The sequence below is a fragment of the Scyliorhinus canicula genome, chromosome 4 (genome assembly GCF_902713615.1).
Source record: "Scyliorhinus canicula chromosome 4, sScyCan1.1, whole genome shotgun sequence".
NCBI lineage: Eukaryota > Metazoa > Chordata > Chondrichthyes > Carcharhiniformes > Scyliorhinidae > Scyliorhinus > Scyliorhinus canicula.
In genome coordinates, this window is record NC_052149.1 from 189364266 (window position 1) to 189390261 (window position 25996).

Sequence of the window (25996 nt, forward strand, 5' to 3'; positions counted from 1 at the left end):
CCCCCCCACACCCCCCCCCCCCTCTCCCCCCCCCACACCCCCCCCCCCCCCAACCCCCCCCCCCCACACCCGCCCCCCCCCCTCCCCCCCCCCCCCAACCCCCCCCTCCTCTCCCCCCCCACCCCGCCCCCCCCTCCTCCTCTCCCCCCCCCCCACACCCGCCCCCCCTCCTCTCCCCCCCCACCCCCCCCCCCCCAACCCCCCCCCCTCCCCCCCCCCCCCCCCCCCCCCTCCCCCCCCCCCTCCCCCCAACACCGCCCCCCCTCCCTCTCCCCCCCCCACCCGCTCCCCCTCCTCTCCCCCCCCCCACACCCCCCCCCCCTCCTCCCCCCCCCCCCACCCCGCCCCCCCTCCTCTCCCCCCCCAACACCCCCCCCCCCTCCTCGCCCCCCCACACCCCCCCCCCCCCTCCTCGCCCCCCAACACCCGCCCCCCCTCCTCTCCCCCCCAACACCCGCCCCCCCTCCTCTCCCCCCCAACACCCCCCCCCCTCCTCTCCCCCCCCCAACACCCGCCCCCCCCCTCCTCTCCCCCCCAACACCCGCCCCCCCTCCTCCTCGACCCCCCCCAACACCCGCCCCCCCTCCTCGCCCCCCCCCCAACCACCCGCCCCCCCTCCTCTCCCCCCCAACACCCCCCCCCTCCTCTCCCCCCAACACCCGCCCCCCCTCCTCGTCCCCCCACACACCCGCCCCCCCTCCTCCTCGCCCCCCCCAACACCCGCCCCCCCTCCTCCTCGCCCCCCCCAACACCCGCCCCCCCTCCTCCCCCCCAACACCCCCCCCCTCCTCCTCGCCCCCCCCCAACACCCTCCCCCCCCTCTCTTCTCCCCCCCCAACATCCGCCCCCCCTCCTCTCCCCCCCAACACCCGCCCCCCCCTCCTCTCCCCCCCCCCCGCCAACACCCGCCCCCCCTCCTCTCTCCCCCCCCCCCCCCCCCCCCTCGGCAGTGTCAATTTCAGCGGCCAGCTGATTGTTTCAGTGAGAGAGCAGCTTCCCTCTCTGGATCAAAGTGAGCCGGCCGCTGAAATTGACACTGCCCGCTGCTCTCTCCCTCCAATCCAACTTTTAAGTTTTAATGTTTCTGATTGGAGGGAGAGAGCAGCGGGCAGTGTCAATTTCAGCGGCCGGCTGATTATTTCAGTGGGAGCAGCTTCCTTCTCCGGATCAAATTGAGCCGGCCGCTGAAATTGACACAACTGACAGTTGGGGTCCATCAGCCCCCCCGCGGTATATCGCGAACCGCGGTATTGCGGAGCGCGGTATAACGGGGGACTACTGTACATGAATAGGATGGGAATAGAGGGATACGGACCCCAGAAGTGTAGAAGAGTTTAGTTAAGATGGGCAGCATGGTCGGTGCAGGCTTGGAGGGCCGAAGGTCCTGTTCCTGTGCTGTACTTTTCTTTGTTCTTTATAACTTTGTGGTTGTATGATTGGCCTGATCTGCCCAGGGCCTGGTTGAAATTAGATTGCATTGTGTGGTACAAGTGTAAGATAAATCCTGCTTGTGCTCGAGTGCTCATGAATTTTCTTTTGTTTTTGTTTTACTGATGGGTACTATGTTGATGATTCTTCGTTTTTTTTTTCTTTTGTTCTGCTGTGATATTTGTAAAATAGTATATATTTTTAAAAAACAAAACATTTTTAATATGTTGAAAAGTTAAACTACAAAAATGTATTGTTTTTGTACAATAGATACAATCATACAAAACCAAATTAATGAAAGTAGTTTATATTTCTTGCACATGTACATTTATTATAATTAAAAATTTCTTCAGCAAATACTTAAGATTTTTTATACTTTTTAATGGAAAGAGTGATGCTTCTGCTTTGGCTCACAAATTTTGTTTAACATTGGGAGTGTTGCCAAAAAGCTGAATTCTCGGGCATACATACTCGCACTTTGTCCCTTTCTCCACCCCCATCCCCCCTCTCTCTCTCTCTCCTCCTCTCTCGTCTCCTCTCTCCTCTCGTCTCTCTCTCTCTCTCTCTACTAACCCCCCTCTCTCTCTCTCTCTACCCCTTTCTCTCTCCACCCTCTCTCCACCCTCTCTCGCACTCTCTTCACCTCCCCCTCTCTCTTTCTCCACCCCACCTCTCTTTCTCTCTCTACCTCCTTTCTCTCTCTCTCTCCACCCCTCTCTCTCTCCACCCCTCTCTCTCTCCACCCCCTCTCTCTCTCCCCCCTCTCTCTCTCCACCCCCTCTCTCTCTCCATCCCCTCTCTCTCCATCCCCTCTCTCTCCTCCCCTCTCTCTCTCTCTCCAACCCCCCTCTCTCTCTCTCTCTCTCCAACCCCCCCCTCTCTCTCTCTCTCTCTCTCCAACCCCCCTCTCTCTTTCCACCCTCTCTCTCTCTCTCTCTCTCTCTCTCTCAACCCCTCTCTCTCTCCCCCCCCCCTCTCTCTCCGCCCCCCTCTCCTCCGCCCCCCTCTCTCTCTCTCTCTCCCCCCCCTCTCTCTCTCTCCTCCGCCCCCCTCTCTCTCTCTCTCCCCCCCCTCTCTCTCTCTCCTCTCTCCCCCCCCTCTCTCTCCCTCTCCTCTCTCTCCCCCCCCTCTCTCTCGCCCCCCTCTCTCTCCGCCCCCCTCTCTCTCCGCCCCCCTCTCTCTCCCCGCCCCCCTCCTCTCCCCCCCTCTCTCTCCGCCCCCCTCTCTCTCTCCGCCCCCCTCTCTCTCTCCTCCCGCCCCCCTCTCTCTCTCTCTCTCTCCTCCGCCCCCTCTCTCTCTCTCCGCCCCCTCTCTCTCTCCGCCCCCTCTCTCTCTCCGCCCCCCTCTCTCTCTCCGCCCCCCCCCTCCTCTCTCCGCCCCCTCTCTCCTCTCTCCCTCCCCCCCCCTCTCTCTCTCCTCCCCCCCTCTCTCTCTCCGCCTCCCCCTCTCTCTCTCCGCCCCCCTCTCTCTCTCTCCGCCCCCCCTCTCTCTCTCCGCCCCCCCTCTCTCTCTCCGCCCCCCTCTCTCTCTCCGCCCCCCTCTCTCTCCGCCCCCCTCTCTCTCTCTCCGCCCCCCCTCTCTCTCTCTCCGCCCCCCTCTCTCTCTCCGCCCCTCTCTCTCTCTCCGCCCCCCTCTCTCTCTCTCCGCCCCCCCTCTCTCTCTCCGCCCCCCCTCTCTCTCTCCGCCCCCCTCTCTCTCTCCGCCCCCCTCTCTCTCCTCTCCGCCCCCCCTCTCTCTCCTCCGCCCCCCCTCCTCTCCGCCCCCCCTCTCTCTCTCCGCCCCCCTCTCGCTCTCTCTCCGCCCCCCTCTCTCTCTCCGCCCCCTCTCTCTCTCCGCCCCCTCCTCTCTCTCTCCGCCCCTCTCTCTCTCTCTCCCCGCCCCCCCTCTCTCTCCTCCGCCCCCCCCCTCTCTCTCTCCGCCCCCTCTCTCTCTCCGCCCCCCCCTCTCTCTCTCTCTCCACCCCCCTTTCTCTCTCTCTCCACCCCCCCTTTCTCTCTCTCTCCACCCCCCCCCTTCTCTCTCTCTCTCCACCCCCTTTCTCGCTCTCGCTCTCCACCCTCTCTCGCCCTCTCCACCTCCCAGTCTCTCTCTACCTCCTTTCTCTCTCTTTCCACCCCCTCCCTCTCTCCACCCCCTCTCTCCACCCTACTCCCTCTCTCCACCCCCCCTCCCCCTCTTTCTCGCGCACTCACTCATATTCTTTCTCACTCACTCGTACTCTCACTCGCACCAGCCTATTCGCTCATGCTCGCTCCACTGCCTACTTTGCCTTCCGGTTACCTTTGCTCTCGCCCTGACTTTTCCGCTGACTTGATTTTGCCTCTATTTCCAGCTCGTCTAATCAGAGGCTGGCTTTTCAGTGCATTGGCTGCTGATAGGCTGGCTAGTGTGCCTATCATTAACCAATGCGGTGTGAAGAAGGCCTTTGGGCAGCTAGTAGGGCAGCTTTTCTCAAATTTAAAACGGCCAGTCCTACCACGGAACCTCTTAATAGGAAACACTGCTCTAACGCATCATCAGGTGTACACTTCTCAGACTCCTACCATTTATGCTGAATTCTTTGACCTTGTTTGCTTTCCCCAAGTGCACTACTTCATCTCCAGATTGAATTCCATTTGCACTTTTCTGCCCACTGAATCAGTTAATTGGATTATCTTCTGCAGTCCTGCGCTTCCTTTCTCGCTATCCATTTTTTGCCAAGTCGCGTATTAGCTTGGCAGAATTGACCATACCTCAATTTAACACTTAGTCTTGATCTGTCTCTGTTCTTTTCCAGTATTATGCTAAATAGAGTCATAGAATCATACGGTACAGAAAAGGCCCTTCGGACCATTGCATCTGCGCCGGTCAAAACAACCAGTGAACCACTAACATGGCGGCACTGTAGCTCGGTGGTTAGCACTGCTGCTTCACAACGCCCAGGGACCAGGGTCGATCCCAGCTTGGGTCACTGTGTGGAGTCTGCGCATCCTCCCTGTATCTGCGTGGGTTTCCTCCAGGTGCTCCGGTTTCCTCCCACAAGATCTGAAAGACGTGCTGTTAGGTGAATTGGACATTCTGAATTCCCCCTCTATGTACCCGAACAGCTGTCGGAGTGTGGTGACTAGGGGATTTTCACAGTAACTTCATTGCAGTGTTAATGTGAGCCTACTTGATTATATTATTATTCTAAACCCATTTTCCAGCATTTGGCCCATAGTGTCGTGTTCCCTGGGATCGCAAGTGCACATCCAAATACTTCTTAAATGTTATGAGGGTCTCTGCCTCCATCATCCTTTCAGGCAGCGAATTTCAAACTCCACCACCCTCTGGGTAAAAACGTTTCCCCACACATCCTCACTACCGCTCTAAACCTCCTGCCCCTTTCCTAAATCCATGCCCCTGGTCATTGACCCTTCCAAGAAGGGGAAAGATTTGTTCCTGTCTATTCTTATCTACGTTCCTCATAATTTTATACATCTCAATCATGTACGCCCTCAGTCTCCTCGGCTGCAAGGAAAACAATCCATGTCTTAACCAGCCTCTCTTCATAACCAGCACTCTCCAGCCCAGGCAACGTCCTGGTAAATCTCCTCTGCACCCTTGCCAGAGTATCACATCCTTCCTATAACGTGGATTCCAGAACTGCGCACAGTACTCTAGATATGGCCTAACCAATGTTTTGTACAGTTCACAAGAAAGAGGAGCAGAATGAAGCCATCTGGCCCATTGTGTCTGCTCCGCCATTCGATCATGGCTGATCTCATCCAGGCCTAAACCACCGTCCTGCCCGTTCTCCATAACCCTTCAATCTATTACCAAGTAAAAATATTTTGAACTCCTCCTTAACTTTACTCGCTGTCCCAGCATCCACCGCACTCTGGGGAAGAAAATTCCACAGATTCACAACGTTTGGGTGAAGTAGTTTCTCCTCCACTCCATTTTAAATTTAATACCTCTTATCCTAAGACTATGACCTCGTTCTAGAATGCCCCACAAGAGGAAGCATCCGCTCCACGTTATTTTGCCCATACCTTTTATCATCTTGTGGTTTTGCTCACTCTCATTATTCTAAAATCGAGTGTATAAGCATAAACTGGTCAATCTCTTTATACAAGAAGCCCCTCCTCTCTGGAATCAACATAGTGAACCTCATCTGAAATGCTTCGAATGCCATTTATTTGAGTGTTCCTCAAAGGGGACCAAAACTCTGCACAATACTCCAGGTGTGGTCTCACCATGCCTTCTACAGTTGAAACAACACTTCCTTTCCTGTATTCTCTCTACCTTTAGCTACAGAGTCATAGATGTTTACAGCACGGAAACAGGCCCTTCGACCTAGCCTGTCCATGCTGCAGAGTTTCTATCACTGAGCTAGTCCCACTTGCCTGCATTTGGACTTTCCCTCCCTTTTTCCCCCAAGAGGGGGTCATGTGTTGCCCCCTCTCTCGGCAGGCCATCCACATATTGAACGAGGAATTCTTCCTGAACATGCTCGACAGATTTCTCTCCATCCAAGCCCCTAGTGCTATGGCTGTCCCAGTTAATGTTGGGAAAGTTAAAATTCCCTACTATTGCCGCCCTATTTTTCCGGCAGCTACCTGTAATCAATCACCATACATATTTGCTTCTCGATTTCCTGCTGACTATTTGGGGGCCCTACAGTATAGTCCTATCAAAGTGATCTCGCCCTCCTTATTTTTCAGTTCTACCCATATAGATTCAGTAGACAAACCCTTGGATATATCCTCTCTTTGTACTGCCGTGATGTTGTCCCTGATCAAAAATGCAACTCCCTCTCCCTCCTATCTCCTGGTCTATCTTTCCTGTAGCATCTGTACCCCGGAACATTGAGCTGCCAGACCTGCATCTCCTTTAGCCACTTCTTTATTATCTGCCGATCCGGCAAGCTAGTTTTCTGTGACTCATGAAAGAGAACCCCAGCATCACCTCCCTGCTTTTAAACTCTATGCCTCGGCTAATAAACACAAGTACACCTTATGCTGCCTTAACCACTGTATCTAACTGCTCTCTACCTTAAGTAACTGCTGTGCATGCACACAACATCCTTCTGATCCTCCGTGCTTTCCAGAGTCCTGCCGTTCATCATGTATTCCCTTGCCTTGTTTGTTCAGCCAAAGTGCATCACCCTCACACTTATCTGGATTGAATTCCATTTACCACCGATCAGCCCGCCTGTATCCTCCTGTAATCGAAGGCTATCCTCCTCACTATTTACCACCCCACCAATTTTCATATCATCCACAAATTTACTGATCACACCTCTTGCATTCATATCTACATCATTTGTATAAACCACAAACAGCAAGTGCCCCAGCATTGATCCCTGCGGGACCCCATGGACACAGACATCCAGTCAGAAAATCGACCATCACCCTCTGCTTCCTGCCACTCAGCCAATTTTGGATCCAATTTTCCAAATTTCCTTGGATCCCATGGGCTTTTAGCTTCGCTTTCAGTTTCCCAGGTGGAACCTTGTCAAAAGCCTTGCTGAAGTCCAAGTAGAATACGCCAAATGCATTTCCCTCATCCGCACACTTGTTCACTTCTTCAAAAAACTCAATCAAGTTGATCAAATATGACTACCCCTTAACAAAACCATGCTGACTGTTCTTGATTAATCTCTGCCTCTCCAAATGCAGATTAATTCCTATTGTCAGAATTGCTTCCAATTGTTTCCCACCATTAAGGTTCGATTGACTGGTCTGTAGTTTCCTGGTTTATCCCTTCTTGAATAATGGTACCACATTGGTTATCCTCCAGTCCTCCGGCTCTTTTGTGACCGAAGAGGAGTTGAAAATTTTTGCCAGCGCCCCTGCTATTTCCTCCCTTGACTCACCTAACTCAGCAGCCCGGGGTACATTGCATCTGGCTTTGGAGATTTGTGAACCTTTAAGCCAGGGGTGGGCAAACTTTTCCATGCAAGGGCCACATTCAGAAATTCACTATTTTAAAGGGCCGCATAGTATATTAAGTAAAATAATTACTTCACCCGGTTATGATTCTGGGCGCCTCATATAGAACACAGAACATAGAACAGTACAGCACAGAACAGGCCCGTTGGCCCTCGATGTTGTACCGAGCAACGATCACCCTACTCAAGTCAACGTATCCACCCTATACCAGTAAGTAACCCAACAGCCCCCCCCCCAATTAACCTTAAAAAAAATGTTTTAAATTGTTTTTTTAAATGACCTTGGTGGGCCGCATAAAGACCTTTGGCGGGCCGCATGCGGCCCGTGGGCCGTAGTTTGCCCACCCCTGCTTTAAACCTTCCAGACCATTCAGAACCTCCTCTCTGCCCAAGTTAATCCCTTTAATTTCATTACAGTCCTTATCACTGATTTTTAGACCCACACTGACCCCCTCACAAGTGAACGCTGACAAAAGTATTCATTTAGAACCGTACCTACATCCTCCGGCTCCACGCAAATTACCACCATGAACCTTAATGGGCCCTACTCTTTCCTTAGTTATCCTTTTACCCTTAATGTACTTGTAAAACAACTTGGGACTTTACTTTATTTTGCTTTCCAGTATCCTTTCATGTCCCCTTTTCGCTCTTCTAATTTCCTTTTCTAAGTTCCCTCTTGCACATTCTATATGCCTCTCGAGCTTCTGCTGTTTTGAGCCCTTGATATCTGCCATAAGCTTCCGTTTTTCTCCTTATCCAGTGCTGTATATCTCTTGATATCCAGGGATCATTGGATTTATTGGTCCCGCCATTTTTCTTGATTGGAACACTCTCCCAATTCCTTCTTGAATGCATCCCACTGTTGTGTCACAGAGTTTCCTAAAAGTGCCCGCTCTCAGTCCACTCTGGCCAAATCATATCTGATCTTATTAAAATCGGCATTCCCATAGTTAAGAACTTTGATCTCAAGCTAAATCTAACTAAATTATGATCATTACCACTGGAAAATACTCTGAAAAGCCCTTACACCTGCCCTGCTTCATCCCCAAGTCCAGAATTGGAACAAAGAACATCTGTTGTGCAAAAATAATACATTTTTGTGGTTGAACTTTTCAACATAGTAAAAATGTTTTTTTTTTAAATATAACAACAGAACAAAAGAAAACAAAAGAATCATCAACGCAGTGCCCATCGATTTTATAAAAAAAAACAAAAGAAAATTCATGAGCACTCTAGTACTAAGTGGGTACTATCTTACACTTGAACCACACAATCCAATCCAATCCCAACCAGGCCCTGGGCAGATCAGGCAAATCATACAACCACAAAGTTGTAAAGAACAAAGAAAAGTACAGCACAGGAACAGGCCCTTTGGCCCTCCAAGCCTGCGCCGACCATCCTACCTGTTGAAACTAAAATCTTCTACACTTCCGGGGTCCGTATCCCTCTATTCCCATCCTATTCATGTATTTGTAAAGACGCCCCTTAAACATCACTATCGTCCCTGCTTCCACCACCACCTCTGGCAGCGAGTTCCAGACACCCACTACCCTCTGTGTATAAAAAAAAACTTACCTTGCAAAACTCTTCGCAACATTGCCCCTCGCACCTTAAAGCTATGCCCCCTAGTAATTGACCCCTCTACCCTGGGAAAAAGTCTCTGACTATCCATTCTGTCTATGCCCCTCATAATTTTGTAGACCTCTATCAGGTTGCCCCTCAACCTCCTTTGTTCCAGTAAGAACAAACCAAGTTTATTCAACCTCTCCTCATAGCTAATGCCCTCCATACCAGGCAACATCCTGCCACCCTGGCAGGGGGATGGGAACCAATGCAGGAAGTCGGAAGGTAGTAAATCGGAGACAGAAACAAAAGGCAATAAGGGGGAAAGTATAAGGCAGAGAAGCCATAGTCAAAATTCAAAAAGGGCGACCGTGCAAGGTACAGTGACTGAGGGGAGCTCAGTGAATAAGCCCAGTAATACTAAAAGGAATAAAACGGGAAGAAAAAATGTAAATGGTAAGCGATGCGGCAGGTTGTTACATAAAGATATGGGTTCAATGACAAGGAAAATTAGAGAACAGTTAAGAGGAAATATAACTTAGGAGAGGTTACTGATCGAGGTGTTAAGATTCAAAACAGAGGTATAAAAGCCAACATAAGTGCACTTTACCTGAATGCTCATAGTATTCGGAATACGGTAAATGAGTTGATGGCGCAAATCATCGTGAATGACTATGATTTAGTGGCCATTACTGAAACATGGTTAAAAGATGGTCACGACTGGGAGTTAAATATCCGAGGGTATCAAACTATTCGGAAGGACAGAGTGGATGGTAAGGGAGGTGGTGTAGCTCTGTTATTTAAGGATGACATCCGGGCAATAGTAAGGGATGACATTGGTGCTATGGAGGATAAGGTTGAATCCATTTGGGTGGAAATCAGGAATAGTAAGGCGAAAACGTCACTGATAGGAGTAGTCTATAGGCCAAATAGTAACATTATGGTGGGGCAGGCAATAAACAAAGAAATAACTGATGCATGTAGAAATGATACAGCAGTTATCATGGGGGATTTAAATCTACACGTCGATTGGTTTAACCAGGTCGGTCAAGGCAGCCTTGAAGAGGGGTTTATAGAATGTATCCGCGATAGTTTCCTAGAACAGTATGTAATGGAACCGACGAGGGAACAAGCGGTCCTCGATCTTGTCCTGTGTAATGAGACAGGATTGATTAATGATCTCATAGTGAGGGATCCTCTCGAAAGGAGCGATCACAAAATGGTGGAATTTAAAATACAGATGGAGGGTGAGAAGGTAAAATCAAACACTAGTGTTTTGTGCTTAAACAAAGGAAATTACAATGGGATGAGAGAAGGTAGACTGGGAGCAAAGACTTTATGGTGAAACAGTTGAGGAACAGTGGAGAACCTTCCAAGCGATTTTTCACAGTGCTCAGCAAAGGTTTATACCAACAAAAAGGAAGGACGGTAGAAAGAGGGAAAATCGACCGTGGATATCTAAGGAAATAAGGGAGAGTATCAAATTGAAGGAAAAAGCATACAAAGTGCCAAAGATTAGTGGGACATTAGAGGATTGGGAAATCTTTAGGGGGCAACAGAAAGCTACTAAAAAACCTATAAAGAAGAGTAAGATGGATTGAGAGTAAACTTGCTCAGAATATAAAAACAGATAGTAAAAGTTTCTACAAGTATATAAAACAAAAAAGAGTGGCTAAGGTAAATATTGGTCCTTTAGAGGATGAGAAGGGAGATTTAATAATGGGAGATGAGGAAATGGCTGAAGAACTGAACATGTTTTTTGGGTCGGTCTTCACAGTGGAAGACACAAATAACATGCCAACGACTGATAGAAATGAGGCTATGACAGGTGAGCACCTTGGGATGATTGTTATCACTAAGGAGGTAGTGATGGGCAAGCTAATGGGGCTAAAGGTAGACAAGTCTCCTGGCCCTGATGGAATGCATCCCAGAGTGCTAAAAGAGATGGCTAGGGAAATTGCAAATGCACTAGTGATAATCTACCAAAATTCACTAGACTCTGGGGTGGTCCCGGCGGTTTGGAAATTGTTTAAAAAAGGCGGTAGGCAGAAAGCGGGTAATTATAGGCCAGTTAGCTTAACTCCGGTAGTAGGGAAAATGCTGGAATCTATCATCAAGGAAGAAATAGCGAGGCATCTGGATGGAAATTGTCCCATTGGGCAGGCGCAGGTCGTGCCTAACTAATTTAGTGGAATTTTTTGAGGACATTACCAGTGCGGTAGATAATGTGGAGCCAATGGATTTCCAGACAAGGTGCCACACAAAAGATTGCTGCATAAGATAAAAATGCATGGCATTAAGGGTAAAGTAGTAGCATGGATAGTGGATTGGTTAATTAATAGAAAGCAAAGAGTGGGGATTAATTGGTGTTTCCCTGGTTGGCAGTCAGTAGCTAGTGGTGTCTCTCGGGGATCAGTGTTGGGCCCACAATTGTTCACAATTTACATAGATGATTTGGAGTTGGGGACCAAGTGCAATGTGTTCAGGTTTGCAGACGATACGAAGATGAGTGGTAAAGCAAAAAGTGCAGAGGATACCGGAAGTCTGCAGAGGGATTTGGATAGGTTAAGTGAATGGGCGAGGGTCTAGCAGATGGAATACAATGTTGACAAATGTGAGGTTATCCATTTTGGTAGGAATAACAGCAAAAGTGATTATTATTTAAATGATAAAATATTAAAACATGCTGCTGTGCAGAGAGACCTGGGTGTGCTAGTGCATGAGTCGCAAAAAGTTGGTTTACAGGTGCAACAGGTGATTAAGAAGGCAAATGGAATTTTGTCCTTCATTGCTAGAACGAGGGAGTTTAAGACTAGGGAGGTTATGCTGCGATTGTATAAAGTGTTAGTGAGGCCACACCTGGAGTATTGTGTTCAATTTTGGTCTCCTTACCTGAGAAAGGACGTACTGGCACTGGAGGGTGTGCAGAGGAGATTCACTAGGTTAATCCCAGAGCTGAAGGGGTTGGATTACGAGGAGAGGATAAATAGACTGGGACTATACTCGTTGGAATTTCGAAGGATGAGGGGGGATCTTATAGAAACATATAAAATTATGAGGGGGGATCTTATAGAAACATATAAAATTATGAACGGAATAGATAGGATAGATGCGGACGGGTTGTTTCCACTTGCGGGTGAAAGCAGAACTAGGGGGCATAGCCTCATATAGGGGAAGTTGATTTAGGACTGAGTTTAGGAGGAACTTCTTCACCCAAAGGGTTGTGAATCTATGGAATTCCTTGCCCAGTGAAGCAGTTGAGGCTCCTTCATTAAATGTTTTTAAGATAGAGATAGATAGTTTTTTAAGAATAAACGGATTACGGGTTACGGTGTTCGGACTGGAAAGTATGAAATGAAAAATAAAATGAATAAGTGGAGCTGAGTCCACAAAAGATCAGCCATGATCTTATTGAATGGCGGAGCAGGCTCAAGGGACCAGATGGCCTACTCCTGCTCCTAATTCTTATGTACTTGTATTATGTAAATCTCTTCTGCACCCTCTCTAAAGCCTCCACATCCTTCTGGTAGTGTGGCGACCAGAATTGAACACTATACTGGTGTGGCCGAACTAAGGTTCTATGCAGCTGCAACATGACTTGCCAATTTGTATTTTGATTCCCGGCCAATGAAGGCAAGCATGCCGTATGCCTTCTTGACTACCTTCTCCACCTGTGTTGCCCCTTTCAGTGACCTGTGGACCTGTACACCTAGATCTCTCTGACTGTCAATACTCTTGAGGGTTCTACCATTCACTGTATATTCCCTACCTGTATTCGACCTTCCAAAATGCATTACCTCACATTTTTCCGAATTAAACTCCATCTGCCATCTCGCCGCCCAAGTCTCCAAACGATCTAAATCCTGCTGTATCCTCTGACAGTCCTCATCGCTATCTGCAATTCCACCAACCTTTTGGCATCCGCAAACGTACTAATCAGACGAGTTACATTTTCCTTCAAATCATTTTTCTATACTACAAACAGCAAAGATCCCAGCACTGATCCCTGCGGAACACCACTAGTCACAGCCCTCCAATTAGAAAAGCACCCTTCCATTGCTACTCTCTGACTTCTATGACCTAGCCAGTTCTGTATCTATCTTACCAGCTCACCTCTGATCCCGTGTGATTTCACCTTTTGTACCAGTCTGTCATGAGGGACCTTGTCAAAGGCCTTACTGAAGTCCATATAGACAACATCCACTGCCCTACCTGCATCAGTCATCTTTGTGACCTCTTCTGAAAAACTCCATCAAGTTAGTGAGACACAACCTCCCCTTCACGCTGCCTTTCGCTAATCACTTGCTTCAAATTGGGAGTAGATCCTGTCTCGAATTCTCTACCACTGACGTAAGGCTCACCTGCCTGTAGTTCTCTGGATTATCCTTGCTACCCTTCTTAAACAAAGGAACAACATTGACTATTCTCCAGTCCTCCGGGACATCACCTGAAGACAGTGAGGATCCAAAGATTTCTGTCAAGGCCTCAGCAATTTCCTCTTTAGCCTCCTTCAGTATTCTGGGGTAGATCCCATCAGGCCCTGGGGACTTGTCTACCGTAATATTTTTCAAGACGCCCAACACCTCGCCTTTTTGGATCTCAATGTGACCCAGGCTAGCTACACACCCTTCTCCAGACTCAACATCCACCAATTCCTTCTCTTTGGTGAATGCTGATGCAAAGTATTCATTTAGTACCTCGCCCATTTCCACTGGCTCCACACATAGATTCCCTCCCTTGCCCTTCAGTGGGCCAACCCTTTCCCTGGCTACCCTCTTGCTTTTTATGTACGTGTAAAAAGCCTTGGGGTTTTCTTTAACCCTATTTGCCAATTGCCCCCTCTTTTGTTGTGTTTGCTATGAGTTGGCTAAAATAAAGTTTTCCTGCACTCTCTTTAACATTTTACAACTAATTTATCCTATTTAATATTAGGATAATTTAATTCATAAAACATACAGTGCAGAAGGAGGCCATTTGGCCCGTCAAGTCTGCACCGACCCACTTAAGCCCTCACTTGCACCCTATCCCCGTAACCCAATAACCCCTCCTAACCTTTTATGGACACGAAGGGCAATTTAGCATGTCCAATCCACCTAATCGGCACATCTTTGGACTGTGGGAGGAAACCGGAGGACCCGGAGGAAATCCATGCAGATACGTGGAGAACGTGCAGACTCCGCACAGACAGTGACCCAGCGGGGAATTGAACCTGGGACCCTGGTGCTGTGAAGCCATAGTGCTAACCACTGTGCTACTGTGCTGTTTCTGTACTTCTCAACAATTTTCCCGCAAAGTTACTCTTCTATCTCCCTTAGACTGTTGTGGGGTCTATAGTACGTTCCCAACAATGTGATTGCCTCTTTCTTTTTTTGTTTCCTTGTTCACCCATCTGATCTTATTTGATGCATCGAGCATATCATCCCTCACATAGCTGCGTTTGTTTTTGGGCCAGTTTTGTCACTCCATTGTTTTTTTGTAATCCCCCTCTGAAAACCATGTAACCAGGAATATTGAGGTGTCTTTCTTGTCCTCCTTTGAGCTATGTTTAGTCATAGACATTTTGAAATATGATAGCATAGCCCTCAGTTCATCTCTCTTATTCACTAGACTCCTTACATTGAATAATGACTGCTAATCACTGAACAACTCTTTTTTTTGCTTATTTTCCAGCCTTTGTTTCTGGTTTACTAATCTTCCGCCTTCTGTTTCTGGCTTTGCTTCATCTGAATCGGCACTTGAGTTCCTATTCTTGTACCATGCTAGTTGAAATTCTTTCTAAAACCACACCCGTCAAAATATTCATCCTGGACATGTTGAAGTGCAACCCATCTGGTTTGTACAGTACCCATGTCCCTTAAACCAGTCCCAGTGCGCCAAGAAGCTGGACCATCCTTTTTTTGTCACATTTAACAGGAAGTGTGGAATTGCATTGAACTGTTATGGGAAGCCAGAGTTTGTCTATTTTTTTTGTGCTCTGTATATTGTTCGCAACTTGTGATGTTTTAATATCAGAACTTTTTGCTTCATCTATTCTCATGAAGTTCATCAAGCCATTCGCATGACAGCTTAGTGTGTCTTTTATAGATCTGAAAAAGCTAGCTACTTTAGGTTAATCCTTTATAGTATGACAGTTTCTTGATCAGATGCACTTGAATCCTATATAAGATTTCAAGCTTATGACAAAATTTTGAAGTGTGCTAGGGGGCCCGATAGCTCAATTGTCTAGATCGCTGGTGTGAGGATTAGATTCATGCCAACAGCATGGGATTAGATCCTCATTCTGGCAGAAGGAGACTCTAGACCTGCCTCTTCACTGTGTTTGTTGTAAAATAATCACGGTACTTTGCCGTGGTTTTGCGAATAATCGCTAACAACCTGCCTTTGGGCAGAGGACGAAGAAGAAGAAGAATCGTATGCTATAGAAGAAGTGCTGAAGTGTCTGTGCTACCCTTGGGGTGCAATATTAAGTTGTGGCTCCATCTGCCTTATTCCATTAGTTTAAGTGGATGTTAAAGAGCCCACTCTAATAGTCGAAGAGGGAATTCTTGTATCCTGCCCAATATTTCTCCGCCCTTTTATGTTGGTAATATCATCCACGTTTGCAAGCCAGGCACTGTATTCTAATTTTGTGAATTCAATATGTTCTGAGTGAATCAGCGAGTATCCACATGTAGCTATACCTGGACAACATCCAAGCATAATGTGCTAAGTGACAAAGTAACATTTAGACCAGTGTCAAGCAATGGCCATCTCCAGGAGGAGAGTCTTAACCAACTTGCCTTGACATTCAATGCATTTCTTTGCTGAGTAGCCCATCATCAGTATACTGAGAGTCAGTGTTGACTGGAAATGGAACTTGCATTCTATGGCAACTACGACTGAACAGGGACTGGGAATTTGGCATATTTCACCTCTCATTTCCAAAGCCTCATCACCTGTAAATGCTTTGTCAATTGTTTGGATGAGCCTTTGAATGCTCGGTGTCAAGGACGGTGAATGCTTGTCAATTGTTTGGATGGGTGTACCTGCAAAATCACCTTTAAACTGAATAACATCCAAATCAAAGTAGCCCATTTGATTGGCACTTGATCCAGTAGAATAAACGTCCACCTCCTCCTCCACTAATGGCATGTGACTGCAGTGTGTACCATCTGCAACAACTTGACAGCGATACTTGGGCACCGTCTCCCAAAAGCAACATCTACCACGTCAAAGGACAGTAGGAACATGGGTACACCATCACCTTTTAAGATCCCTTCTAAGTTACTCATCATCCTGATGTGAGCATAGATTGGTGCTCCTTTGTCATTGTTGGATCAGAATTCTATCTAATATGATTGTGGGAATTATGTTACTAGTAGACAGTCAGTGTTGAGGAAGAAAGCCTATGCCTTGCCTTCTATGGATAATTAGGGCCTGCCAGCATGCCCATGCCTTAGAAGTGAATAAAAATAAATAAATGTTTTTGGCATACAGCCATTCATCAGAGCTTCTTGTTCACAGATGCTGACTGATGTACGTGTTTCAAAAATCTGATTTCTTCCCTCCCCCCCCCCCCCCCCCCTTCAGGATTTTAAAGTTTTGAATTGCTGTAATGTAGTTCAGTGTAATTTTCCATTGCAAAAATGCAAATATTGAAATTTCGGAAAGATTCTTAGTCTGAGCTCAGTTAGCTCGGTTTAGTTCAGTTGGCTGAACAGCTGGTTTGTGATGCATTCAAGGCCAACAGCATGGGTTCAATTACCCTACTGGCCGAGGTTATTAAAAAAGGCCCCGACTTCTCAACCTTGCTCCTCGCCCGAGGTATAGTGATCCTCGGGTTAAAACACCACAAGTCAGCTCTCCCCCTCAAAGGTGAAAGCAGCCTATGGTCATCTGGTAACTTTACTTTTACTTTATTTGAACTGTAACATTCAAGATTGTGCTTAAAGCAATAGATTACCATCTTCTAACTCTGCAAGAATAACAGTAGTCCAACCTAAGCATCCCAACGCATCTGGGATTCTTCAATCATTTGGAGTAATTGTTAGTTGTTGCAGAACCTACCTTCCTTACATATTTGGCTCCAAACACGTTTGGATATTGTTTGATCACTTCATAGCCAGGAGGTCTAGATAGAGTGGAATTGGAGAGGATGTTTCCACTCGTAGGAAAAACTGGAACTAGAGGGCACAACCTCAGACTGAAGGGACCTTCAAAACAGAGATGATGCGGAATTTCTTTAGCCAGAGGGTGGTGAATCTGTGGAGCTCTTTGCCGCAGAAGGCTGTGGAGGCCAAATCACTGGGTGTCTTTTAGACTGAGTTCGATAGGTTCTTGATTAATAAGGGGATCAGGGGTTATGGGGATAAGGCAAGAGATTGGGGATGAGAAAAATATCCGCCATGATTGAATGGCGGAGCAGACTCGATGGACCGAGTGGCCTAATTTTGTTCCTATGTCTTACACTTGACACTGAACATGCAAAGACAAATGTTCAGTGCAGATGAAGTCTATTTCCTATATTAGATGGAGTGGCTGGATCTAATGCAGTAGATGCAGCCTGTCTTTTGATTCATCCATAAGCTTCAACTCTGAACAGCATGGTTGGCCCTATTTTTTCAAAAGAAATTAATAAGTCATCAGTAAGAATGTTTCTCCCTTATTTTGAAAGCTCGCCTTCATTTTTGCTTGGAATCCCTGAACTTTTTTTACTTGAATTATTAGCTTCCCACTTCCTCTAACCTAATGGTTTAGTAGGGCACCACAGTTGAATATTTTACTTAAAATAGGCTCATTCATTTTGCTTGGATTCCAATCCATGTGTTTAATTTTTTATTTACTTTTCAAATTTTTCCAATTAAGGGGCAATTTTAGCACCGTCAATCCACCTACCCTGCACATCTTTAGGTTGTGGGAGTGAGACCCACACAGACACTGTATGGAAACTCCTCGTGGACAGTGACCTGTGTCATAATATACATCTATGTATATAATGGAGTGCAGACAGGCAGTGATTGACACACAGGATGACCAGTAGGGCACCACACAGCAGCCAATCACCAGACAGGACATGACCACTATAAAGCCAGAGTGCACCAGTTTTCCCGCTCTCTCGGGATCCAGCCTCTGAGACAATCCGAGCTCGTGAGCATAGCCAGTGCAAACACCATGTGGTAGTCAGTAAGTCTGGTCAGGCTAGCCTAGGGTCTCCAGTCAAGTCAGCATAGTGTCAACCCACAGTTGATCATGTAAAATAGTTAGATGTTGCATCTCATCAAGTGTTGGAAGTCTGTCTCTCGCTACACTGCATCAAACGCCGTCCACATAGACCCAGCCTGCCCAACACATCAAACAGGGTCTGGGATCGAACCTGGCTCTTTGGCACCTTGAGGCAGCAATACTAACCACTGCCCCACCGTGCCGCCCCGTAATCCATGTATTTAATTGACAAAGTATGCAGCACACGAGATCAGTTTCTTGATATTAAATACTGACACTCTGTAGAGAAAAATGCAATAAATTTACTTGGGTTGTGAAGAATTTGATTTGTCTACAATTAGTAACTGCTAAGTATCAGGTGATTATCTGAGCAGTGGTTTTGGTTATGATGTATCAGTAAAATAAAAGCTCCATCTCGACATATCCAATTTCTGTGTATAAATCAGTAAACTATTGCTTAAATGTGAAAACTATCATTGGCATGCTGCCCTTGAAATAATTAATCTTAATGTCTGTCTTAAAATCAGAAAATAAACTTGCTTTTTCTTGAAACCTGGAATTATTTATTTCCATTTTAGCAGGGCTTGCCACTTTCCATGTATGGAAATGCAATGATTCCTCCACATCCACAGATGGCCGATGGTCCAGGGGCTCCTCTTTTTAACGGACTTCATGCTACAGACCCTGCCTGGAATCCTATGATAAAGGTTGTTGCAAACTCCTCTGACAATGCTGATCCTCAACAGGTGAGAATAGAAATGAACTTTGAAATGTCTGAACACGGGGATATAGATCTCTTTAAAGTTCATAACCGGATTACACAAGTAAAATTGCTTTAAAAGTGTGTTGCCAACATTGTATCTTGGTTTTCTGCTCTTGAGGTACTTTAGTTGTCACTGCCTTGCAGCTGTATGTTTGCCTGCCACGTCCTCCAATCTGACTTTTCACCAATTAACAGCACCAAGACAAAATTATGAATGGTATCCTAAATGGTGGAATCTGGAGTTTGCTGTCCCTTCACCTTGTTCTTGTCCATTCTGTTGCCTTGTCACTGACCATTCAATTTTCCTTATCCTCCATAGGTTCACTGCACATTTGTGATTCCAATCAGATCCTACATCCCAAATGTTTTTCCTCTTGTGTCACACAGTCACCTCTGTTGTATACGTTACATCCTTGAATCTCACTTTTATAATTACATACTTTTGTTACGATCCTTGGTGTTAACACTGGACAGGAAGATTCCAGAATGGAACCCTGACTCAAAAGGTTGGAATGCTTACATTTTCTTTCAGAAAACATGGAGGAACAGAGACACAGGACCGCTAATTAGTTTTTTAAAATGATATTTATTAAGGTTTTACATTTTAAAAATGAATGCAACAAAATAATACATTGCCATAAACAAGGATCAAGAAAAAAAAGCTCACCATATGAGTACAGAGCGAGACAGGAAAAAATATAACTGACTCAATACAATCAACAAACGTAAGTAGGTTCCCATACAGCCTCACCAGAAACCGAGGGAGAAATGGGTTAAGGGCATGAAGGCCATGGTAAGATGAGGAACACCATCCCACGCCACGTCAGCCCATAATTACAAGAGATCAGAATAAACTTTCCACGCATGTTCAGGTGTGCACCAACATACATCTCCCAGCACCGCGAAAGGCACCAATGACCCACCAAAGCCTCTTCTCTGATACCAGACCCATCTGTACCCACAGAGGATCAAAGCACGGGTTTACAATACCCACCCTGACAAAAGCAAATAAAAAGACTAAAATCCCCGTTCGAAGGGAATTTACATACGTACCATGCAACCCAACCTATAATCAAACTAAGGCCCAGTGCAGAACCAACATCATTCCATATTATATAGAGAGGGCCACAGGAACATGTTCGGCCTTCAGAGCCTCCCAAAAAAGGAAGAAGAAAAATAAACGAAAGACTAGGACTACTAGAACATGCAACATACAGTGCAGAAGGAGGCCATTCGGCCCATCAAGTCTGTACTGACCCACTTAAGCCTTCACTTCCACCCTAACCCCATAACCAAATAACCCCTCCTAACCTTTTTGGTCACTAAGGGCAATTTAGCATGGCCAATCCACCTAACCTGCACGTCTTTGGACTGTGGGAGGAAACCGGAGCACCCAGAGGAAACCCACGCAGACACGGGGAGAACCTGCAAACTCCACACAGACAGTGACCCAGCGCGGAATCGAACCTGGGACCCTGGCGCTGTGAAGCCACAGTTCTATCCACTTGTGCTGCCATACTGCCCTAGAACTAACCCGCAGGATAACCAGGGGTCAGGACCCAACCCAGGCTCCATATTACCCTGGTGCACACCAATCAACCAACAATGAAGAGAATGGGTTGCTCAATCAACCAAAAAGGCATCCCTCCACCCCCAGGAGAACACAAGGTTATCTTACCAAGCATAGAACTTGGTTTATCCCCAGGCCCCCATGCACCAAAGAAGCAAAACCTAATCACCCAGGATTCCCCCAACAAATACCCTAAAAATGGGTCCTCTTTGGCCCCCAGAGGCAACAGGATACTAGACATAGCACTGGACCTTGCCCCGCTCAGCACTTCCTGAGACCCAGGAAACTATACCCCACAGCCTCCTATGCACCCCAAAACCTGTCCCACTAGCCAAACCCATACCTCTCCAACTCCACCCATAGCAACGCAGAGTCTAAAAGGATGATCACTCCAGCCCCAGCTGGGAATGTGGAACCCTGACCCAAGAAGAAGAACCGTCAACACCCAACAATTGGGCATGCTGGGGAGTGCTGATTTTCACCTGCCCGGTACAACTAGGGAAACCTCCCCCAGACCAACAGATCAGACCAGGATTAGGAACAGAACCCCGTTGACATGGATGAAGAGAGAAAGAAAGAAGCCCCCCAGGGCATACTCCCCCGAAATGACTCCGAATGATTGCCATCGCAGAAAGGATACCAAAAGCGATCTCCCTCCTCAGCAACCTGGTCACAATTAACCAGTCTCACCACAGCATGCGCCAGTGTTAAATCACCAAAAGAGGCCCACAGAGAGCACTCAAAGAAAACTTTCAGAAGGGACTCAGCCCTCCCCAGGATACAAAATCTGCTCCTGCCATGAAAGGATAAAGTCAGGGATTATTAAATTCAAATATTTCAATATTAAGGGGAAAATATACGAATTTTAAAAAAACCCGACATGAAGTGGCACTAACTGGGGGGGGGGGGGGGGGGGGGGGGGGGGATCTTCAGTTTTGGGTGAGGACTGAACTAACCCGATCAACCCAAACCAACCACCCTTCATCCCACTCCAGCTCCGCTCATCCTTCTCATAAATAAGATAGGGGGGTGATAAAAGCAGAACACTGTCTTATCATAGCTACAGGGATTATAAAGACATAATAACAAAAAAGGAGTAAAACTGCACAGATCACATTTCACATAATCGACTCAACGTGATTTTGCGAAAACAGGATAATCTACAACACCCGCCCTCACGCTCACATCTTGCACTCCCTTTCAAGAGAAAAGACAGCTGTAAATATTAAATAATAGAACAACATAATCACAAAGGAATAGCATCCATGATTTTAGAAGAATTTCAGGATTAAGATACCATGTATATTGCACAAGAAGATGAGGATAAGCCTGTATCAGTGAGCACTCTTCAGGATCTCTCAAAGATGCGACTGATCGAAGCATGAGGCACCATCACTTCCATCGGGTGGTCCACTGCATAAGCCCCGGCAGTGAGTGGGACATCTTGACCAGCTCCAACCCCTCACACAACTAGAAACGAGAATAGGATGATACAGAACCAGCAATTGGTGACCCTTTGCCTCAAAGGACAGATTTGTAGTGCTCCATTGAATCTAATGCACCGAGCCTCCAAGTCCAGATTATTAAACCATGGCAGCCAATTTTCGAACTCAATCAGGATGTCCGCTAATTAATTTTAACAAGGAAAAAACCATTTATTAAACATGAAAATTTGGGTTATAATGTAACACCTTTACTTCACCCGTAGCTTCGCACATGTGTACAGTTTTCAAAGATAACACCCCTCTCTGAAACAAAATGGCTGATGTCTCTGAACCTATCTTCTGTGGATTTCTCCTCAGATCCCCCCTAGATGATTGTCACATGTGTTTCCAAACTCCACTCAGAACAAGATGTGCTTTAAAATCTTATTTTAAACAATATTTTCCATCAGCTGTTTTCATTAAGAATTCACTCTGTTTTCCAACTATCCTGTCACAATGCCATGGCTCTACTTTTGACAAGGAATCCAGCACCAGATTTTCCACCTTTCCTTTATCTAAAATGCTTTTACACAAACTCTGAAACCAGTCACCAATTTCCACAATTATTTCAACACTCATTCCACAGTCTGTAATAAAATCTCTCACACTGTAAAATCACTTCAGATATCTTTCTGGCTTCTCACTAGCTCACTTCTTAGTTCCATCTGTCTTTACTGAACAGTACTCTGTTCTAGTATCTGTTTCCCCTGTTCCTTTAGCCTCAGACGTCTTAGAAACATATCTTAATTTCTCTAGTTTCCTTAACTAGCTGTTCTTTAAGTCTCCTGCACTTGTTTCTTAACCACTTTCTTCCAGCAAAGCTGAGAGAGATGACCGCTCTAGCCTTCTATAACCAACTGCTATGAGTTCAGCCAAAACTGCACTCAAAAAGCCTTCCTCCCCTAAAGGTGCCTCTTACTAAGCAATGATTTTATGCTTCTTCCAGCATGTTTACTTTTCATGTGGTAAACCCTCGAAGCGCAATAGAAGCTTAGATTGAGCTAACCAAACCCCCAAACATACAAAGCATCTTTGTCTAGCATGCATTTAATTATAAGGTTTACCCTTTTATTGCACAGCAACACTAAATTAAACCCACTTAAAATTCTACCTTATTTCTAATATTTCACAATGCAAATTACGATCACTTAAAAATACATCTCTTTTCCTGACACTATACCTCAACTGTTGCAAGTGCAGAGTCAATGTCCACATGTACACTATTCTACTATATCTCTTTTGCACTCTGCCCAATATTCAAAAGTTGTTGACTTGCTTGGAAAATGTGTAGACTTGGGCAAGTTGAAATTTGCCTTGTGACTGAAGATGTATACTTTTACTCAAAAATCTTATTTGCACCATCTGCAGTGATGGTGTATCCATTGGGATCATCAGTTGGGTGTCCATTCTCATAATGTATGCACCATTTTATTGATCGTGGACCAGAATAAGTTTTATTTTGCCTTTATAATTATCATGATAACACATGCGGCATGAACATTAATTGAATAGTAATAGTGGGTTCTTTAAATGGTGTAAGTAAGAACAAAGCAAATGAAAGTTGTAAAAAAAAACACAAGTAATTTTGATCTGTGGCAGGAAAGGTGACAAAAAGACTCAGTAAAAGCTTCAGATTAAGCACACAAATATCCTTTCTATTGCTGGAATTACTTATGTATTTTCTCTTCTGGGAGCCTTTAAATCTTAATGTTAGAATGTGTTTAGGTGGATCGATGTTTCATCATATTTAAAGATTTAAAAACACAGGTTTAAAGTGATTTGCAAAAGAAACAAATGTGATGTGAGGGAAAAAAAATTCACACGAGGTCAGGGTTATAATGCACTGCTGGGACGTGTGGTGGAGGCAGGTTCAATTAAGGTATTCAAGAGAACATTAGATGATAGAATAATTGTGCAGGGCTATAGGGAAAGACAGGGGAATGACACTAAGTCACCGTGCTCATTTGGAGAGCCGGTGCAGACAGGTTGGGCCAAATGGTCGTCTCCTGTGCCACAACAGTTCTGTGATATAGAAAATACTGGAAATATTCATGTCTGGCAGCATCTATGAGAGAGAAAAATCGAGTTAATGTTTCAAGTAGATGACCCCTACATCAGGGATACTAAATGTTGGTTGGGTTACTGCTTTGGAACAATGCTGTTCAGTTTGCAGTCATAACCCAGTGCTTCCAGTCATCTGTCATTTTAATTCTCCATCTCGCTCCCACTGACCCTTCTGTTCTCTGCTTCCACACTGTTCCATTGTAGTTCAAGGAACACACCTCATAGAATAGAATAGAACAGTACAGCACAGAACAGGCCCTTCGGCCCTCAATGTTGTGCCGAGCCATGATCACCCTACTCAAACCCACGTATCCACCCTATACCCGTAACCCAACAACCCCCCCTTAACCTTACTTTTATTAGGACACTACGGGCAATTTAGCATGGCCAATCCACCTAACCCGCACATCTTTGGACTGTGGGAGGAAACCGGAGCACCCGGAGGAAACCCACGCACACAGGGGGAGGACGTGCAGACTCCACACAGACAGTGACCCAGCCGGGAATCGAACCTGGGACCCTGGAGCTGTGAAGCATTTATGCTAACCACCATGCTACCGTGCTGCCCCAAATCTTTCCTTTCCATTCCATTCCATTCCATCATCTTTCCATAAGATACGTCATAGCCTTAACTCAACATTTGAGTTCAATAATTTCAGATCAAACTCTCTGCCCCCATTTTTAGGTTTTTTTTGTTTATTTTTGTTTTGAATGGCAGCTGTTGGTAATGATTTCCAACTTACACATCCTCTGGATGCATCTTTTGTATGTTTTCTTGTCCAATTCCAGCCCCCTTTTGCCTTGTGCCTCCTCCCTTAATCTCACCTGTTTTCCACCAAATTAAAAATTTTGCTTTAAACCTGTTACATCTCTAAATGTTTCTTGTTTGATGAAAGGTCATCAACCTGAAATGTAACTCTGTTTCTCCCTCCATAGATGATGCCAGACCTGCATTTTTTGTTTAGATTTTAGATTTACAGCAACTGCAGTCATTTCCTTTTGTTTTTGGCGTTCTATGATGTTTACTTGAAAGTTTCTCCAACAGGATTGCATATGTCATAATTAAACATTCAGTTTTAATGAAATTTTGCAGGTGTGGCCTGGAACCTGGGCGCCACATATTGGAAACGTGCATCTGAACCATGTCAACTAGAGGCCGCAAGCATGCCCACAAATTCCTGACATGTCTTTCTGAGATTGAAACTAGATTGATCTGGGAAGAAATTAACAGGACAAAACTTTTCTGATGTGCCTAACTGAAATTCTGTGTGGGCTGTTACGCATGAACTTAATTGATTTACCACTGTCTATGAACAAAGTGATCACCTGCATAGCAGGTTCGGTTCTCTGGTTAGTTTAGCCATTTTGACTTAAGACTTGGGACAAACTATTCTTGTGCTGCTGGCTAAACAGTACTGTAAACTGCTTGTATGCAGCCGAGGACTAGATAATTATGTGAATTAATCCAGATGTTTTAGAGTGGTAAATACATGTATAATTGTTTACATACTAAAAAGGGTTAAAACAAGAGTAAATTTCATGTCGTATAGTGGCTCTACTTTATGTAGCCTGTATTAATGTGAAATATTTACCTTAATATTCAATAAAAATGAACAGTACCTCATTTTTAGTGTCTTTATTCCTGGTGGTTAATTATTTGTGTTCATCAAATTATAACTTGTATTTCAGGATGCAAGTTACAAATACAGCTTGATTTTTTTTAAATCATATGTTTCTGCATTTTTACAAAAGGCAGTGACGTTCAAAACATTCTCTGGTTGATTATTTTGTTTAGCTGTGTAGTACTTTGGTTTAATTCCGTGTGCGTACATGGTGTTTGCTGTTAGGTCTGTGTCACACTTTGGCAATTCAGAAGACTTTATCCAACTATCTTAGCGTATAGCCTATGGGCTTGAGATTTTGTTTTGGCTTCTTTTACTTTTTCATCATATATCAGAATATGATTTTGGGTGGGGGAATGGCAGTTTCTGTGATGGCAAGATTAGCAT

At 45.8% G+C, this 25996-nt stretch overlaps 1 protein-coding gene across 16 annotated transcripts in view; it reads left to right on the forward strand.

Moving 5' to 3' along the window:
* ankhd1 (ankyrin repeat and KH domain containing 1) overlaps nucleotides 1-25611 on the forward strand; it is a 249829-nt gene extending 224218 nt beyond the window's left edge. For 12 of the 16 annotated variants that reach the window (XM_038795714.1, XM_038795719.1, XM_038795718.1 and 9 more), the window contains 2 exons: nucleotides 18685-18852; nucleotides 25081-25611. In XM_038795714.1, coding sequence (XP_038651642.1) covers nucleotides 18685-18852; nucleotides 25081-25140 — 228 coding nt within the window. In that variant the 3' untranslated portion in view covers nucleotides 25141-25611. The remainder of the gene's footprint in view (nucleotides 1-18684; nucleotides 18853-25080) is intronic. The other 4 variants (XM_038795716.1, XM_038795720.1, XM_038795729.1 and 1 more) reach the window with 1 other exon arrangement.
* The last annotated feature ends 385 nt before the right edge of the window (nucleotides 25612-25996 follow it).